This window comes from Gadus macrocephalus, chromosome 18, assembly GCF_031168955.1.
Source record: "Gadus macrocephalus chromosome 18, ASM3116895v1".
Lineage (NCBI taxonomy): Eukaryota > Metazoa > Chordata > Actinopteri > Gadiformes > Gadidae > Gadus > Gadus macrocephalus.
Genome location: NC_082399.1, coordinates 11157790 through 11175306, shown reverse-complemented (window position 1 = coordinate 11175306; position 17517 = coordinate 11157790). Strand labels below are relative to the sequence as shown.

General features: G+C 47.3%; 2 protein-coding genes and 1 non-coding gene across 6 annotated transcripts; all 3 read left to right on the top strand.

Annotated features, from left to right (window-relative positions):
• Positions 1-283: 283 nt before the first annotated feature.
• On the top strand, positions 284-9644 carry mki67 (marker of proliferation Ki-67). 4 transcript variants are annotated; one of them, XM_060036176.1, is made up of 15 exons: positions 284-477; positions 1601-1696; positions 2245-2326; positions 2458-2573; positions 2672-2735; positions 2841-2898; positions 3039-3626; positions 3744-3964; positions 4053-4368; positions 4735-4850; positions 5345-5525; positions 5632-5775; positions 5878-6989; positions 7122-7173; positions 7608-9644. In XM_060036176.1, the coding sequence occupies exons 2-15, from the start codon at positions 1611-1613 to the stop codon at positions 9461-9463; spliced, it is 4992 nt and encodes a 1663-aa protein (XP_059892159.1). In that variant the 5' UTR covers positions 284-477; positions 1601-1610; the 3' UTR covers positions 9464-9644. The 4 variants fall into 4 exon arrangements, with proteins under 4 accessions (XP_059892159.1, XP_059892158.1, XP_059892161.1 ...); XM_060036175.1 differs by having other exon boundaries at positions 284-487; XM_060036178.1 differs by lacking the exons at positions 1601-1696; positions 2245-2326; positions 2458-2573.
• On the top strand, positions 1987-2114 carry LOC132447118 (small nucleolar RNA SNORA71). The gene has a single exon (XR_009523048.1). It is a non-coding gene; the product is annotated as a small nucleolar RNA SNORA71 (small nucleolar RNA).
• Positions 9645-9907: 263 nt separating the features above from the next.
• On the top strand, positions 9908-15424 carry tut1 (terminal uridylyl transferase 1, U6 snRNA-specific). Its single transcript, XM_060036614.1, has 10 exons — positions 9908-10151; positions 10320-10510; positions 10796-11002; positions 11410-11524; positions 11819-11946; positions 12052-12278; positions 12514-12623; positions 13057-13179; positions 13428-13520; positions 13966-15424. Exons 1-10 carry the CDS (start codon positions 10082-10084, stop codon positions 15138-15140), a joined length of 2439 nt encoding a protein of 812 aa, XP_059892597.1. The 5' UTR covers positions 9908-10081; the 3' UTR covers positions 15141-15424.
• Positions 15425-17517: the final 2093 nt, after the last annotated feature.

Genomic DNA, 17517 nt, shown 5'->3' with positions numbered 1-17517 from the left:
AATAAACCAATGGTACTGCTTCGCGCGGAATTTTAAATGTTTTTCAAAAAACTAGCCCTTCTTTTCAATGTATTGCTCCGCTCAGATTGAAAACAAAATAGGACCTCGTGTAAATACAATCGTTTAATCTAGTTTATTTTTTCTTTAAAACGCATAAACATAACTATATAAAAAATACATATTGGCAACGCATTATCATTGATGAATTCGGTTGTTATCGTTTTCGAATTGAATGATTGCTGAGTTTGTGGAGTAGCGGATGGATACACCCCGTGGAGCGCCTCACCACCGTGTACAGAGAGAAGTGAAGCGGAGAGGAACAATATTAGCGTAGTTAGCCCGCCGTCGGTTTATCTGCGTTAGAGCAGATTTAGTTAAATTAGGAGTTACATAGTAAATCTGATGAATTTGTGGACTTCAGGTTATTTTAATTTTACAGGGCTCGGATCGATCTACATGGACTACGTCGATTAAAAGGTTTGTGAAGGTAAATATTGAGACTACGACGCCGAATGGCAATAACTGCCACGATAATTTGATGCACGACTAGTAAGGTGGTTTATGTGCGAAATACTAACATCTTTAATCGCATGTTTTAAATAGCACTCTGCTACACGACCCACGTGTTTTAAATGTCTCCGATCTCCTTGAGTTGGCTATGATTATGCACGTGGACACTTTATCATGGACACGTTTAAGGAGCCTCACATTTCTGTCTTTTCTCTCGAACCTTAACTATTCAGTGTCTCCAGTGTAAAAACAAGTGGCTACTATTACTGCAGCAAGGCGTTTAGAAAAATGTTGACATGAAAAAGGGGTTGGGACAAGTTTTCCTTTTACATTATTAAGGCTTGTAGATGGCATGTCACCTCGCCGTGACCGCTTCCATCTTGAGGCCAACAGCATGTGAGTGATGACATTCATGTTAGTAGTGGTGGTTATCATGTTAGTAGTAGGGGTTATTGGGTCCTTGTTTAGCCTTAATCGTGAAGTATTAATTTCATTTTAGGAGACCTTGTGTTGTCTGAAACTGCAACAGCGTTTCCCCATGTGCTTAATTTCCCATGAGGCTCGGTTGGTTTATGTTCACGTTTATTTAGGATTCAACAGTAAAGTTGCTATGACTTGAGTCTGTTTTAATATAGCCATCATCACCAACCTTATATCGAAAGGTGCATTCAAGTTATTGTTACAAAAAGTATAAAAAGCAGTAAAATGCATTATTTGCCGGCTCAGACAATATATTAGAAAATACACAATTATAATAAGTTTGAGAGTGAAGAGATGGAACAAAGGTACGTTTACCTATATAAGAACCGGTGTCGTTTCGCAGTAAGTTACTAAAGAGTTCACTTTAGACTTGTGAGCATGCTGGGGGGCCGTAGTCCTTCAGGCATGGCCCTCATTGAGTAACCGGGGTAGAAGCGCCACCTGAACATGTCTGTATTGCACCACCACTTCATCTCTTCTTTCTGATGAACAGCTCCGGTCTTGATGTCTTTGTATAAACGATTCGGTTTCTGTATACGTCATTTACCCAATAAGGTACATTGTTTTTCTTTTAGGAGCATAACTGATCAATGACATCTCTGCTTTTTAGGTAACTCAAAATGCCATACGGAAAGATTGTCGTGATAAAGAGGGGAGGAGGAGATGGAACTGAGTTTCCTCTAACTGCAACATGTCTCTTTGGAAGGTATGGTGAACAAAGTTTTGGTGAATTTGCCAGTCGATTGCATTTTGCTATCTTTAATCCACTTATAGTAATTCAAGTTGAGTGCATGTTTATAGATTTCACATCCATTTCTCTTTTTTTTTGGTAAATGTAATCATCACTTGCCAGTTTTCGTGCGTATTGCACCGAACATGTCAAGGCTGCCTGACAGAAGTCTACTTGACCCATACATATACATTTGAAATGACTGGGGGCGGGGCTACTGATGCTGACGTCACTGTCGCTAGGTTCAGTGTATGTACAGCCGTTAGTAATGCATTGAAAGTGGCCATGGCTGGTCTGTAGCCACGATCATTGATAGTACAGGTACATAATGCTTGGAGCCTTTCCCGTGTTTGGAGGATTAATAATTCCTACCAGACCCCGTTGCTTCAAAACATGTTTATAGAATAAATTGCATCCAAATATATTATGCATTGGACCTCACCCATTTTGATGTCAAGCATGTCTTGGAAAACATGCATATTTCCAACGCACTTATCACAGGTTTTTTGTTTGTTTTGTCACAGGAAGCAAGAATGTGATATTCGTATCCAGCTGCCTCATGTATCTAAAGAACACTGTCGGGTGGAACTGAATGAAAATAAAGAGGTACTTTTTGTTTTGTTGTTGTAGGGAGGGAGCCTTCTCCCCATTGTTGCACATTTCATGCATTCAACAAGATTGAGAACAGAGGCGTTCGGGCTCTTATATTGACGTAACTAACGCGATCTCTGCTCTAGGTGATCCTCACTAACATGAGTTCGGTGAACCCGACTCGTGTGAACGGGGAAGAGCTGCAGCAGGCGGAACGTCTGAAGCATGGTGACGTAATCACAATTATTGACCGTTCTTTCAGGTGGGTCTCTATAAACAATAGTAAAATTGCGAAGGATGTTGCTGTTATCCCTAAGTTTCCTTTTTAAAATCCCTCTTCTGGAATGTCCCTTTTGTTAGGTTTGAGTCTCCTCCACAACAGACGCCAAAGAAATCTTCGGTCTCTGGCAAAGCAGATACTCAGGTACAGGATACATACACTCATCACATGTTCACTGATTACGTTTTATTTAGTTTGGTGCAGGTAAAAAAAGCACTTTGTGGTTAATTTCTATGACCTTTTACCTAGGTTCTGCACGAGCAGTTGAGAACCCCAGGAGTGAACCGGACGTCTGAGATCTCAACAGGTACATGATCCTGTCCAAGTAAAGCATTTGTATAAAAATGGTAGTAATGGCTGCATTTCAAAAATTGAATTTGAGAGACTCGCTAAATAGAATACCACCTTTTTATTTCGTTTCGACTAATTACCTCTGCATCATTTCAGGCCCCCGTCTGAAAGATGGCGCAAACAATGACAACATCCAGCGATCCCTGGATAAGACCATGGAGGTGGAGTCCAAGGATGACAAGACCGACTCCCCCTTCAACGAGCTGTACCAGATGATCAAGCATTCTCTGGTGACTCCACGCAAACCGTCCGGACAGCAGTCCCAGACACCCGCAACCAAGAGCGGCACCCCCAGGTCTCAGCCCGGGCTTATCACTAAAGTGGTTGTGCAGCCTGCTGCTGCCACACCAGACGTGGTGAGCACCGCCAGCAAAGATGAGATCAAGAGCCAGGTGGTTGCACCTGCAAAGTCCCCGAAGAAGCAGACTCCAAAAACCTCCCTACCCGCTCAGGAGACGCCCAAAAAGACGGGTCTGTCTCTGCCTGCCGAAACCCCCAGCACCCTGGAGGCGAGCGCAGCACCTGAGGAAGAGACCCCGCAGGATGCCATTGCCGAAGCGACCTGTGCCACACCCACTCGTGCCTCAGTGAAGCCCTCTCCAAGGGTGTCACCTCGCAGTGTTGAGAAGACGATCAAGGCCCACAGTTTAAAGAAGGAGCTGGCAGCAAAGACGGCAGCAAGTGGTAAATATTCAATACAAATGCTATGCTTTTCTGGCCAGTTTCCGACATGCGTATTTTCCGGATGTTGAAGTATTTGAATATATGGCTGTTAACGTAGACTTTTCCCCCATCTTTCAGAGATACTGGCAGCAAAGAAAAGGGAAATGGAAGCTTCAGCCAGCCCAATGACAATGAGGAAGCGCGTGTCATTCGGAAGCCACCTGAGCCCCGAGCTGTTTGACAAACGCCTGCCCCCGAGCTCCCCTCTGCAGAAGGGGGCCACCCCGCGACACAGCCTCAGCGTGGCTCGACCCAAACAGTCGCTCCTCAGACGGGCCTCAGCCATGGGCTTGGTCAAGGTAAAGCAAGGAGGAAAACGAGGTGTCAACAAAAAAAATCGTTCGTTTTTTTTTGTTCATTTGACTTATTATATTTTGATTCCCACAGGAGTTTGACGAAGTAAAAAGCCCGAAGACCAAGTCTCCAAAGGCCAAGACTCCCTCGCCCGCCAAGAAGTCGCCAAAGGTCAAGTCTGGCACACCTTCAAACGACCAGTCTCCCACCGTCAATGGGCGCTTCTCCGTTTCACGCATTAACACGCCGTCGCCCAACGCCGAACTGGAGACCGCCACCCCGAAACTGCCCCTGAAGAGGAAGAGCATCGCTAGGAAGAGCATCGCTCGGAAGACGCCCAAGACCGCCCTGAAGAATGCGGCCGAGGTTCTGCGCAGAAGAAGTGGAGTTTCAAGGGCATCTTTGAAGGGTATGTTTCTAAAATTATGTCCGTACTTAGAATCTAGTAATGTCCTGTGAATCTACAAACACGCAAATACTCATTCATAAATAATGACAGTAAAAGGATAACAATGGAAGATATGTATATGTACTGCACATATCTCTTAGTGTTTGGTCAGCCTTACAGAAATATGTACTGCACATATCTCTTAGTGTTTGGTCAGCCTTACAGAAATAGAGTTGCTAATAAAGTCCTTGGTTATTATAAACCATCTTTCATCAAGGACATACTTCATTCTTTGTCTTTTATATTTTCCTCAAATTCATTTTAATTGATTTTAAATGCCCATGTCTAGAGTTGTAGAGTATCGTATTAACTGTGCCCTTTCCTCAGTTGTGAATTCCTGGGTGGACATTGTGAAGTTTGGCCAGGCCAAGCCGGTGGTCGCCCTATGCAAGGGTCGGGCTGCCCCACAGAAGGTGAAGAAGGCTGTGGTGGCTCTACCCATGGTAAGAACACGTATTGGCATTACTATTGTTTGGTTCTGCTCCTGTCAAACATGCTCCTGTAAATATGATCTAAAGGCTCCAAGTATTTAAACCCAGCATGTAAATTACCTATTAAGCAGAAAGTATTTTAAGCTAGACAATGTCCTTCATGCTAAAATGACGTGAAATGTCTGGAAGGTAGAAAAGGTAGATGCCCAAGCCTTAATGTTGAGTCCTACAGATCTGACACTGGATTGTGATCTATCCGGCAAGATATTGAATCAGATCTCCTGTTTGGGCAGTGAAATGCTTTTTCACATTGTTTTAGGCATTGTTGGTGTGGTTTTAAATAAGCCAAATAACCTAATTCATAATACTTCTCTAAATACAAGCCTTTTATTGAAATGGTGAAATAAATAAAATCGATCTAGACGGAAATATGAATATACTATACGGAAATTACTTGAAATTTGCTAAGTGAGCCTGAAGTTGACCTGTTATCATTCCTCTTTCAGACCCCTGCTAAGAAGTGCCCTCACGGCCATGTGACCACTGGCCATGCTGATTCACCTGTCACTATTGTCGTCGGCAAAGCCTTCAATCAACGGGCCGTTCAAGCAGCAGGGGCTGCTCCCAAGCTGGTCCAGAATATCGCTCTTCTGAAGAAGAACATGAAAGTAGATCAAGACCTGACCGGTAAGACATTGTGTTCAACGTTCTGGTATTATGGTTCTGTTGTTGGTTAACCAGCCACTGTTCTCTGGATGACCTTTCGCTCAACTTATATTTGTTTGTATTTCAGGAATCGCCGAGATCTTCACCACCCCAGTCAACGCAAGGAAGAGGAAATCTGACCTGATGGCGAAGACCTCCACAGAGACTCCCGCCACAGCGCTCTCTACATCCGCCGTCGAAATGTCCGTCATGAACACGCCAGAGGAGACCGGTAAAGACTTGCACTACACCGAAAAAGACTCGCACTTGACTTGCACTCAATAGTGCTCAGCCGTGACACACTGTCTATTAACCGCACATATTTGTTGCACAGGTGAAATGGTTGTTTCCCCAATGGGCGTTGGCTCCACAGCAAAGCGCGGCACATTCAACCGCGAGGCGGTGCAGCGTCTCCTGCAGAGTGAGGAGGGCTCCAGCTTCGTCGCCGAGGCCCCGGCTCTGGATGACGCCGTGCAGGCCTCCAGCCAAGTGGTCGACACCAAGGAGGCCACCCCCAAGCAGAAGCCCGCCCAGAGGGCCGCGAGGACCCCCAAGCAGAAAGCCGAGCCCATCGAGGACCTCCGGGGAAACCTCCTGAAGACACCCAAGCAGAAGCCGCAGCAGCCAGACGGTCTCAGCGCCGTGAAGCGGATCATGAAGACCCCGAGGCAGAAGTCCGAGCCCATGGAGGACCTCAGGGGGAAACTGCTGAAGACTCCCAGAGTGCAGAAGGTCTCTGGAGAGCTGAATCTAGAGGGAGTCGAGCAGCTCCTGCAGACCCCTAAACGGAGGGAGGAACCGGTCAGTGCCGTTCCAGAGGTGGTTGTCCAGGAAACTCGGGCCACCCCGGAAGAAACCATCGCTCCCGTTGTGGAGGTTGAGGAAAATCTGACAACCCCTGTGGAAACCATCGCTCCCGTTGAAGAGGTGGTGGTTGAGGAAACTCCACTGGCAACCCCTGTGGAAACCATCGCTCCCGTTGAAGAGGTGATGGTTGAGGAAACTCCACTGGCAACCCCTGAAGAGGTGGTTGTTGAGGAAACCATCGCTCCCGTTGTAGAGGTCTTTGTTGAGGAAACCATCGCTCCCGTTGTAGAGGTGGTGGTGGAGGAAACCATCGCTCCCGTTGTAGAGGTGGTTGTGGAGGAAACCATCGCTCCCGTTGTAGAGGTGGTTGTGGAGGAAACCATCGCTCCCGTTGTAGAGGTGGTGGTGGAGGAAACCATCGCTCCCGTTGTAGAGGTGGTTGTGGAGGAAACCATCGCTCCCGTTGTGGCGGAGGTGATTGCGGTAGTTCTGGCAACTCCTGAAGAAACCATCGCTCCTGTTGTAGAGGTGGTGGTTGAGGAAGCTCTGACAACCCCTGAGGGAAACACTGCTCCCATCGAAGAGGTGATGGTTGAAGAAACTCCTGTTGTTGCTGATAAACCAACTGAGAATGCTGAGGTAATGGAATACTTGATATGAATGAGAACAGTCTCACAAGTCTGAGAGTGTCTATTCATAATTGACCGTCTCACCTTTTCTTACCTTCTGAACTTCATGCTAATCTTACTGGGTCTAAATTGTCATTGACAGGATGGACCGGAAGATGCTATTGAGGAAGTCGCCCAGGCAGACATGGCCACCGGTAGGTGTTCCTGGAGAATGTTTGAAGATAACTTTAGGATTTACCTCTTGGTGACTTAAGCATATTGTTCTGAAGGTTAATGTTACCAACGATAAGGTTTACTTACACTATGCTCAACTTTTGAAAGTTATAATGTTTAAAGCACAACTAACAGATTGGCACCCTCAATTTATTAACGTGTTTGGAAAGTACAAAACAAATTATGTCCGTTCATTTAGCGCAGCTTAGAATTACAGGTGGAGTAAATGTAGCAATGCAGTGTGCAAATTGAACTACAACCACGCCACGAAGGGGAGTACACCATGTGTCATAAAAGCTACAAGAGGAACTACTAGAAGTGGAATAATGGAACCATTTAAGGCAAAACTGATTTTGTTTTCAGAATTGGTTATTTGCCAGTCATACTAATATTTGTTTATTTCCTCTTATAACAGAACTTGTCTCTTCTGACGCACCAGTTGCCATGGAAACCGCCCCCAAGGAAGTCGTGCAAGACAGCGCCCTCCCCGCCGCAGCGCCTTTGAGCAAATCTCTCCGAGGGAAGAAGGTGAAAGCGACCAAACAGGTCACCAACGAGGATGCTACAGTGGAGGAACTGACCACCCCGGCCAGGGCAAGACCAGGAAGACCGGCGAAGAAAACCCCAGCGCCGTCTCAGGTCGAAGAACAGATCCCCGCGAAGAGCCGACGTGGCAAGCTGACGGGGGGCCAGGACGTCGAGGCACCGGTCGTCACCAGCCTCGCCGAGGAGGCTCCAGAGGAAGCCCCTCTAAAGCCCAAAAGGGGGAGAAACGCCAAGCCCGCACCTGTTGTCGATGCCGTACCAGAGATCGCCACCACTGAAGAGACCGGCCCTCAGGCTCCTGCAGCCGAGGCCGTCAAATCGGACACCACCGCACTCCCACCTCCAGTCAAGACTCCAGCAACCAGGAAGGGAAGGACCCCCAAGAAGGTGGCTGAACAGCCGACGGCTGTTCCCCAGCCTGAGGAAGAGTCCGTTCCCGCTGTAAAAGTGGCGAAGCCGAGAAGAGGCCGGAAGGCCGCCCAGCAGGAGCCTCGGGTGGGAGTGATGGAGGAGGACGAGGTCAGTGAGGGGGCGGCTGACGCTCAGCCCGAAGAGCAGGCCCCTGTCACGGTGAAGGCCAGACGAGGGAGGAAGGCTGCACCAGAACCCGAGGCGGTCGCCGTTGAACAGGTCGCTGCCGAACAACCCACCCAGGCCCCGGTCCGGGCCAAGAGGGGAAGGTCAATCAAGGCCAAACCAGAAGAGGAGGAGGCGGAGGTAGACGTCCCGGTCGTTCCAGAGGCTGTTGTGAAGCAGCTGCCTGAGAAATCAAGGAGATCAAAGAAGACCAAGCAAGAGTCTGTTGAGGAGGAGGAGGAGGCCTCCGAAGAGCTCCAAGTGGTGGAGAGTTCGGCCCCTGAGAAGGTGAAGGCTCCGTCTAAAGCCCGGGGAAGAAAGGCCAAGCAGCAAGAGGAGGCGGAAGAGACCCCTGTGGAGTTGGCTGTTGTCGCTGAGGTGGTCGAAGAACCCACCGCAGCCCCGGCTGAAAAACCCAAGAGAGGAAGGCGGCCAACAAAAGCTGAGGAGCCAGAGACGGTAGTCCCTACTACCGCGGAGAAGCCGAAGCGAGGAGGAAGGAGAGCGAAGACCGTTGTTGTCGAGGAGGAAGCCAACGCGCTTCCAGAGGAGACTGTGGAACCTGAGCCGTTTCAAGAGGAGATCACCGAGTCAACCAGCAGCTCCCTGGCCCAACAGCCAGAGAAGGTTGTTAAGGCGACGAGGGCTAAGAGGGCTGCTGTGACGGTCCCAGCCACGGCGGCAGTCAAGAGGGGTCGTCGTGGTGCCGTGGAGCCCCCCCAGGAGGAGGCTGTCGTCGAAGAAGAGGTCGCTGCCGTCGCCGCGCAGCCCGCGGCTCGCGGAAGGGCAGGCAAACGGGGCACAGTGGGAACGGCTGATGTTCCAGTGGAAGTGCCCGCAGAGGAAGAGGAGGGAGAAAAGGTCCAGCCCAAAAAGGGAAGGGTCTCAAAAAAGACCAAGTCTACACCCAAAGACCAGGAATCCTCAAGACCATTGGAGGACGAGGTGACTGTTACTCCTGAGATTCCTACCGCAGCGCCTGTGGTCAAGGCCACCCGTGGCAGGAAAGCCGCTGTCGCAGCCGCTCCCGAGAAGGCGGTCCCCGTGGTCGCGGCCAAAAGAAACGTGTCCAAGGGCCAGAGCAAAGCTGAAGAGGAGGATCTCTCAGTGCCTGTGAAGCGCACCAGGAGAGGCACCAAGGTTTTATAGGCAGCTCAACCAGTTTACTACCTTTTCTATTCTATTATAACAGTTCACTGGTAGTCTGCAGAATGTGCTTTTGTCTTAATGTTGTTGTTTTTTCATACATGTATATTGCTTTTTGATTTTATCTAATGATTCTTTTTTTAGTTTTGTGAGAAACGTTTTTAAAATAAATTACAATTTCAAAGATTGTCTGCTTGGCTATTATTTCTGACTAAAACTACTGTAAATTACTATTGGTACTTATTAAAAGCAAACATATTTTGATTGAGGAGAGCATAGGGAAAAACCTCAGGAAAATAAAATTACAAATTCGATATTATTATTCTTAACATAAGATCCTTATATTATGAATAGACGAGCCGTTGTCTATAATTCGGTTATGAGGAATAGAAAATAAATCGTTATGCCGTGCGTATAAGGAGCACTCAAAGTTCAACCAAATTAATTTGGCGGAACCAATATTGGGGTAAATGTATAGCACGGACTAATTTGGAAGTCAGACCGAAAGTAACGCAAGGCATTCGTTGGAGGGAGATTTGAGAAAAGACCTAACGAATCTGGGAAGTCTTTCCTGAGTCGAGACCTTTAGATTTTATAGAAATACCAAATTAAACTGCTCTTATGGAAGTGGACATAATAACGACGCCAAAAGGATTTCATTGCAAACTATGCAACATCGATATGCCAAACAGTAAGTAGCTAACGTTAAGTACCATTATTGTGACTTTCAGTAATTTTATGATCGTAAACATTCAGTGTTTTTTCTCTTTTGTTTATTTATCTCGCACCAAATCAGACTAGTATATCTCCTGGGTCAGAGATCATACATATTGTAACATTTATACATTATCTCTTAAAGAACCTAGTTTGGATGAGCATGTGAAAGGGCGAAAGCACAAGACGTTGACCGACGTGCGCGCCACCCGGCAGGCGCAGGAGGAACGCAGCGTGTTCGTCAGCGGCTTCCAGAAGGACACTTCTCAGACCCAACTCACAGAATACTTCCAGCGCTTCGGAGATGTCGAAAATGTCATCTTTGACAAAGACAAGGTTGGGTGCTTGATTGAAACTGTAGCCAGTATAATTTTAATAATCCTGCATAACCACTGTTTAAGATGGATTGATGGAATCCATCGAAAACTGGAGAAAAAGACCAAAGGGAAAGTGGTTGGTTGAGAAATGAATCAAATGTGTTTATGTTCGCTGTTAATGAAAACATCTCATCATATGTGTAGATTAAAGATAAAAGATGCAATGTCAAGTACAAAAACTCACCTGCATGTTTTTTCTATCATATCACTTTATTATAACTATGAACTCATTCTGTTGTTCCAGGGCGTATACGCCATCGTGCAGTTCAGTGAGATTGAAGGCCAGCAGACCGCCCTGTCCCAGCTGGTACACGAAATTAACGGCCAGAGGTTGCGGGTGAAGCCACGGGAGAAGAAGGGCTTTAAGCTCATCAACAAGAAGAAGACAGACTTCCAAAACCTCCAAGAGGTTCTGGAGCGGCTTAAACCGGTGTTGGTTCAGGCTGAGACGGTAAGAATCCATCCTGCAGTACTGTGTTAGTTTGCACCTGTTTTTTTCAGTGTACTAGTCTAGTGAACGGAAAAGTCCATATTTACATTTGGTTTCTATGTTGTAATGTTTGCTACTAGATCAGATAACAAATGTGATATTGGTTGTCATTCATTACATTTAATCTACAGTGATTTAATGATCATCTTGTTGTTACCTCACTTAAGGTTAAAATTGCATGAATGTTTCTTGCATTTTGCATTTAGAATCTATTCTATAGAGCAGCATAGATAGGTGACATTACTCAACTCATCAGCCAAGGAAATAATTGAACAAATAGTAGTACACTTATTATTATTAGTAGACTTTTGGGGGTAATAATGTATTGACAGAAGATGTGGTCAGCTGAATATTGCGTTTTGTCCCAGGTGAATGAGCAGATGCACTGTGTGGTGGAGCGCATTCAGTTGACGGAGAACAAGAGGAATGCCCGAGCGCTGCTGGTCCAGCTGATCCAGGAGGTCTTCACAGAGTTCTTCCCTGGTAAACTTTCATTTTGTACATCTTGGGAGATGTGTGTGAATCCCAGCTTTAAAAGGGCTCTGCTTTGTGTCAGGGTGCTTATGTAGGTTTCCCCCCTTTTGATCTAATCGTACAATGTGTGCCGCGCCCAGTATAACTACATTAGTTTGCTATTCTTAGAACTTGTCGGCAGTAAAAAACTACAGAAAATGTTCATCTTCTTTCTAAGAGCACACAATGTGCATTGATTGAAGACATTAACCTGCACTTAGCTCTGTAATGAATAAAACACATTTCCCACCTGGTATTTTACAGACAGCCAGATCATGGCGTTCGGCTCTTCCGTGAACACGTTTGGGATCCACTCCTGTGACCTGGACCTGTTCCTAGACCTGGAGAACACCAAGACCTTCCAGGCCCGCGCCAAGTCCTCCACAGAACCGGTACACCGGGAGGAATGAATGGATCACTCAACAACATCATTCAGTTGATTAACCCAACTTGAAGCTCGGTATCTGTCTCTTTACCTGTCTCTGGCTGTCTCTCAGGTGGCGGAGGCCTCCTCGGACGACGGCCGTTCGGAGGACTCCATCCTGTCGGACATCGACCTGTCCACGGCGTCTCCCGCCGATCTGCTGGAGTTGGTGGCGGCCATCTTGAAGAAGTGTGTGCCCGGCGTGCACAAGGTGCAGGTGGTGGCCAGCGCCCGGCTCCCCGTGGTAAAGTTCCACTACCACCAGCTGGACCTCCAGGGGGACATCAGCATCAACAACAGGTCAGCGGATGACCTCGTACTTTACTGCCCTGGACTTCTTTGACCACCAACTAACATGACGTTGTTAATGGCCATTCTGCCGCGCTGCACTGAACCAAACCAAAAATGTACACATTTTTGGTTTGTTTAGTAAATCAATAGTTTTACTCTGGTAAAAGTCACAGCTTTTTAAACACTGCTAATAAATCGTGGTTTTAGTATACATGTTCTTACGTATATTCCCCCTCCCTCCCAGGCTGGCGGTGAGGAACACCCGCTACCTGCAGCTCTGCTCTGGTCTGGACGCCCGGCTGAGGCCCCTGGTCTACACCATTCGCTACTGGGCCAGGCAGAAACAGCTGGCTGGTAGGACCCCCTTTATCTCTGCTGGAGAATCCCACCGCAACGCATGGGTCCTTGGTCCTGTTAGTGCCTTCCACCATGTTTTAAAATGGTGGACAAAACGGAATATCTGAAATCACTATTATTACAGAAATCCGTTTAATAACAATATTTAAAATGTCAGTTTACCATGGTATAATGGAACAAGTTTCTCCCTTTTTGAACAAGTTTTAACTAGGCATTACACAGCTCTAGTGTCACTTGCTGTGTTCCCTCAACAGGTGGCAGTAGAAGCACATGCATTTTGTTTTTGTCTTGGCCAGCATTTGGAGATACCAAAATATATTTATTTTAAAAAGATCAAATTAAAACTTTATCAGCTGAACATTTCTACGTCGGAGCTTAATTCTGTTTAGTTTGTTGGCTCTGACTTGTGACTCTTATTTTGACGGGACAGGAAACGTAGGCGGTGCTGGCCCGCTGCTCAACAACTACGCCCTGACGCTGCTGGTGATCTTCTTCCTGCAGAACAGCGATCCTCCGGTCCTGCCCACGGTGGACCAGCTCAAAGCCATGGCCTGTAAGCCCCAGAGCAGCACCCTCATCTGGTCATTACTTTGATTCATGAGCGCACTCTGGAAGAGATGCAGGAGCCATGACCTGGGATACCGTTCTGCTATAACCATGTGTTAGCAGAGCTTCTGGAGCCCAGCAGTCCTTCTATGTTAAAGCAGCACTACTGGGATCCAACAGGCTCTATAACTAACTAACTTCCAGTGCTATGGTTTCCACCGTATCCCGGTCCCTGACCACCATGTCTCCTTCCAGGTGAAGAGGAGGAGTGTGTGATTGAAGGGTGGGACTGTACCTTTCCCAGCCAGCCCCTCGCTGTCCCTCCCAGCAAGAATGAGCAGGACCTCTGTAAGTTCCTGGGCTCAGGTCCCAAATTAAGTTATTTTCATCATATGATATCCCATCTGGTTGGTAGAGATTAGAGGCCATGATGTTCTTGGTGTTAGACCAATGTTTATTTAAATGATGAATAGTCCGCTGCATGATACTAGAGCAGTTTGAAATGGCCCTGCCTATGTGTGGTACAATCTGGGGAAACCCAGAGTGAAACCCCAGTCTAAAGCTAGAACCTTCTTTAACCCCCAACAATATAGGTATATGTTGGAGCAGTAGCAAAATCGGGCTAGCCTTTTTATATTAATTTAAACAGGTCTGCTATCACGTGACTTGCTCGTTTCTCGACACGACCATTTCTACAATGGCAGGCAGAAGCAATGTGTGATCCCCTGTTCCTCTGCGGGAACAGTTCCCCCTCCCTAACAATGTCGGCTCTTCTCTCTGGGCGTGTCGGCAGGTGTGCTGCTGGCTGCGTTCTTCTCCTTCTACGCCACCTTTGATTTTGCCGGCAGCGTCATTTCCCTCCGGGAGGGCCGAGCGCTCCCGGTCACCTCCTTCATCGGCCAGGCCAGGGAGGAGACGACGCAGGAGGAGGAGGAGGAGGCCATGGAGGAAGAACAACCCCGCCAGCCCCACAACCAGGCCCTCAAGCTGGGGCCCCTCAACCTCCTTGACCCCTTCGAGCTCTCCCACAACGTGGCGGGGAACCTGAGCGAGCGCAGCCAGCTCAACTTCCAGAGGGAGTGCCAGGAGGCGGAGAAGTACTGCCGGAGCCTCCAGTACCTCCGCAAGTCCACCAAGGGGAAGCCCTGGGGGCTGGTGCGCCTCTTCACCCCGCACGGCGAAGGGCCCAAGCACAAGAACCAGGACGGCTCCGCCGACAAGGACATGAGCATCAGCATCCCCTTCAGGCTGGCGCTGCTGCCCGAGGGGCTGCGCGCCCAGCTGCAGCAGGCCGGGGACGACTTCCGGCCGCTCTGGTTCCAGAGGGTCTGCGTGGCCGTGGTCCAGGTCTTCCAGAACGTCCTCAAGTGCGGCCCCGGGTCCCTGACGGAACCGACGCCGGCGGGGGACCCGGGCCACGCCGACGCGGCGCCCGGATCGTGCGAGTCCATGGACGCCACCTCAGAGGAGCTCAACACGTCCAACGACAGCGGCGTCGCGGGGCAGGACAGCCCCCGAAGCACCGCCGCCGCCGTCGGATCCAAGAGGCCCCTGTCCTCGGAGAGCAGCGACGCCTCGACGTCCCCCCAGGGGAAGAAAGCGAGGCTGGGGCGCGGGCCCAAGCCCGGCGCCCCCTGCTGGACGTGGAGCCAGACGCACGCGGTGTGGGCGGGCCGGAGGAAGGTGAGGCGGGAGCTGGTGAAGGAGACGGTGGACTCCAGGCCGGAGGGCAGCAGCACGGCGCTGGAGACCCAGGTGACGGAGCACATCTTAGAGAAGCAGCCTAGGGTGAAAGTGCCGCTGGTGTTCAGGGTCCAGGCGAAGCTGGTGGGCGCCACGCAGAGCACCAAGGTCCTTCTCCAGATCCACCCCCCCAGTGAGGGGAAGGACCACTTCCGGGACTTCTTTCATTTCCTTGAAGTGTTCCTGCCAAAGATGGTGGACACACTAATGGAGACAACTATGTAGGATGTATGAGGGAGTTAAAGAAATCGGTTCAGCATATGTTTTTCCAAAATGTTGAGAATTTTTTTTGTATTTTGCTACTGAAGGAGTTGTTTCTCACAAAAGAATATTTTTGAGGTTAGGCAACACCACAAATGCTTATTATCTGTACTGTGCTTTGGTGAATCATTTTTAAAAGGTTGACCGTACTCTCGCAATGTTTGTTTAGATAAAAACTAAAGAAAAGCATGTTTTGTTTTTTTCTTACGTTGAAAGATTTAACTTGAATAATAAACTTTTGGAATGCATATTTCAAAGAATGGACGTCATAATTCTGAGGATTCAATATATTGAATGTCAGCGAAGTGTATCCCCATTAAGCCATACATTTAAATAAACAGTATTCTTCACACATGGCTGCCCAATAACAGCCTAATACACCCCTACATGCCACTGAGCTGCTTAATGAGTTCAGTGGGGAACTTGTTCTTTAATTAAAGGCACCCAGTGCAACTATGTAAACATTCAATGAAAAATAAACATTCAATTTCTAGTCTTTTTTTACACGCAAGTTTCAATAACTCCATACCAATACATATCGACATTCAAGGAGCAAAGATGAGACGTCGTTGTGTGGTGAGAACTGATAGAAAATCGTAAACAACAATCGCCGGTGGGGAGAAGCCATTTTTCCATTGACTGGAAGCCTGCTTTATTTATTGTAGGTTACAAAAAAATAAAGAAAATGGCGGCATTGTTATCGATTTTCTATCAGTTCTCACCACACAACGACGTCTCATGTTTGCTGCTTGAATGTCGGTATGTAATGGTATGGAGTTATTGAAACTTACGTGTAAAAAAAGACTAGAAATTGAATGATTATTTTTAAGCCTCGAAAGTTGCACTGGGTGCCTTTAAAGAGCAACAGTGAAGCCGGGGTTATGGCCTTCCACGTGACTGCGACTGGTGGTCATTAGAGGAAAATACTCGCCCCCCTCCAACACATTCATCAATTATGCCCGAAACGGTAAGAAAGTAAGATCTCTTATTGAGTCGGTCGAACTGCATGCTTACAATAAAAGTGCAATTAGTTCGGCTTTAACGGATTATGGACTATAATCACGATACACTCGCATCCTAGGGATTATCTCATCGAGGAGCATTTTCTCCACACGGCTGCGACCGATGAGGGTAATTATTCGAGGAGGCGGACATCTTTTATTACACGTGACAGGCGTGTGCTACGGGATTGGTCAGCGGCCCGGTTTGGGCTGATTAACAGAGGAGCTTCACTACTGCAGTGATTTTCGGTAGGACTATTCAGGTTGCTCTGTCGGGGTGGATTAACTACATACATTGACCAACTTTGATCACAACATTTTACTAGTAAAATGGGTTTTTCTTCGGTAAAGAAAAAAAGTTTATAGGAAGTCCACCCAATTCGTTCACTGGGGAAAATTAAGAAATCTCCTTGAACAAAAGTTGGCGTCTGTACAGCAGACAGCCCAGAGAGAGATGTCAGGTTCAGGGTGTCCTTTGCTTTCCCTGTGTTCTGAGTACCCTGCAATCCTTGCTTTCTCTAACTAATCCAACAACTAGGTGATGTGCAAGTCATTAATATTGAATGAAAAAGACTCGCATTGGCAATTGATGCATTCAACTAGACTTAAACTATTCGTAACCTTTTGATCCCATTTAAAATGTAAGTAACATGGAATTACCCTCCAAAACACTTCCTTCCTCTCAGTTCCTTGTGAAATTTCAGTTAGTGTAAACGTCCGGGAAAGCGAAAAGAATGTTCTTATTCGTAATTCAGACTGAATCATTTTTGTATACCTGCATTTGTCTTCTCGTCAAAAAACAATTGCAAAGTTGGTTGTGTTGCCTCTTTCCGCTGCCCCCCCCCCATTACATTTGCACTTCTGGAAATGAAAGGAGGTATCTCCACTATTTAACAAAAGCATAGCCTGTGTCATGAATAAGACTTCTCAAACACAGTTCTACTTGGATCTTTTTACAAATACTGTTTTAACCAGACAGTGCAACTAAGACTGTCTCTTTTGAGTGTTAAACCAATAATCTGTTTTATGACATGATAACTGAATGATAACATCATTAGTAGAACAGTTGGACAGTTAGTAGAACAGACTGTTCTACTCGAACTGTTTTTATTAAGACTATTTCTCTTACACTATTCTAGACTGTAATACGAATTATTGGCTGCATTTAAATTGCTGCAAAATCAGCTCTTTGCTTGCTGGTGTTCATTTTAAAGAGGGAAATCCTTCCCATACCAATCAATGGATGATGTCCTCGTACTGATTGCCACTTTGGGAGATTCTCCCCTTGAGAGTGTGTAGCCCAGGATGTGGGGGATGCCCTGGCTTTACATAATTACTTC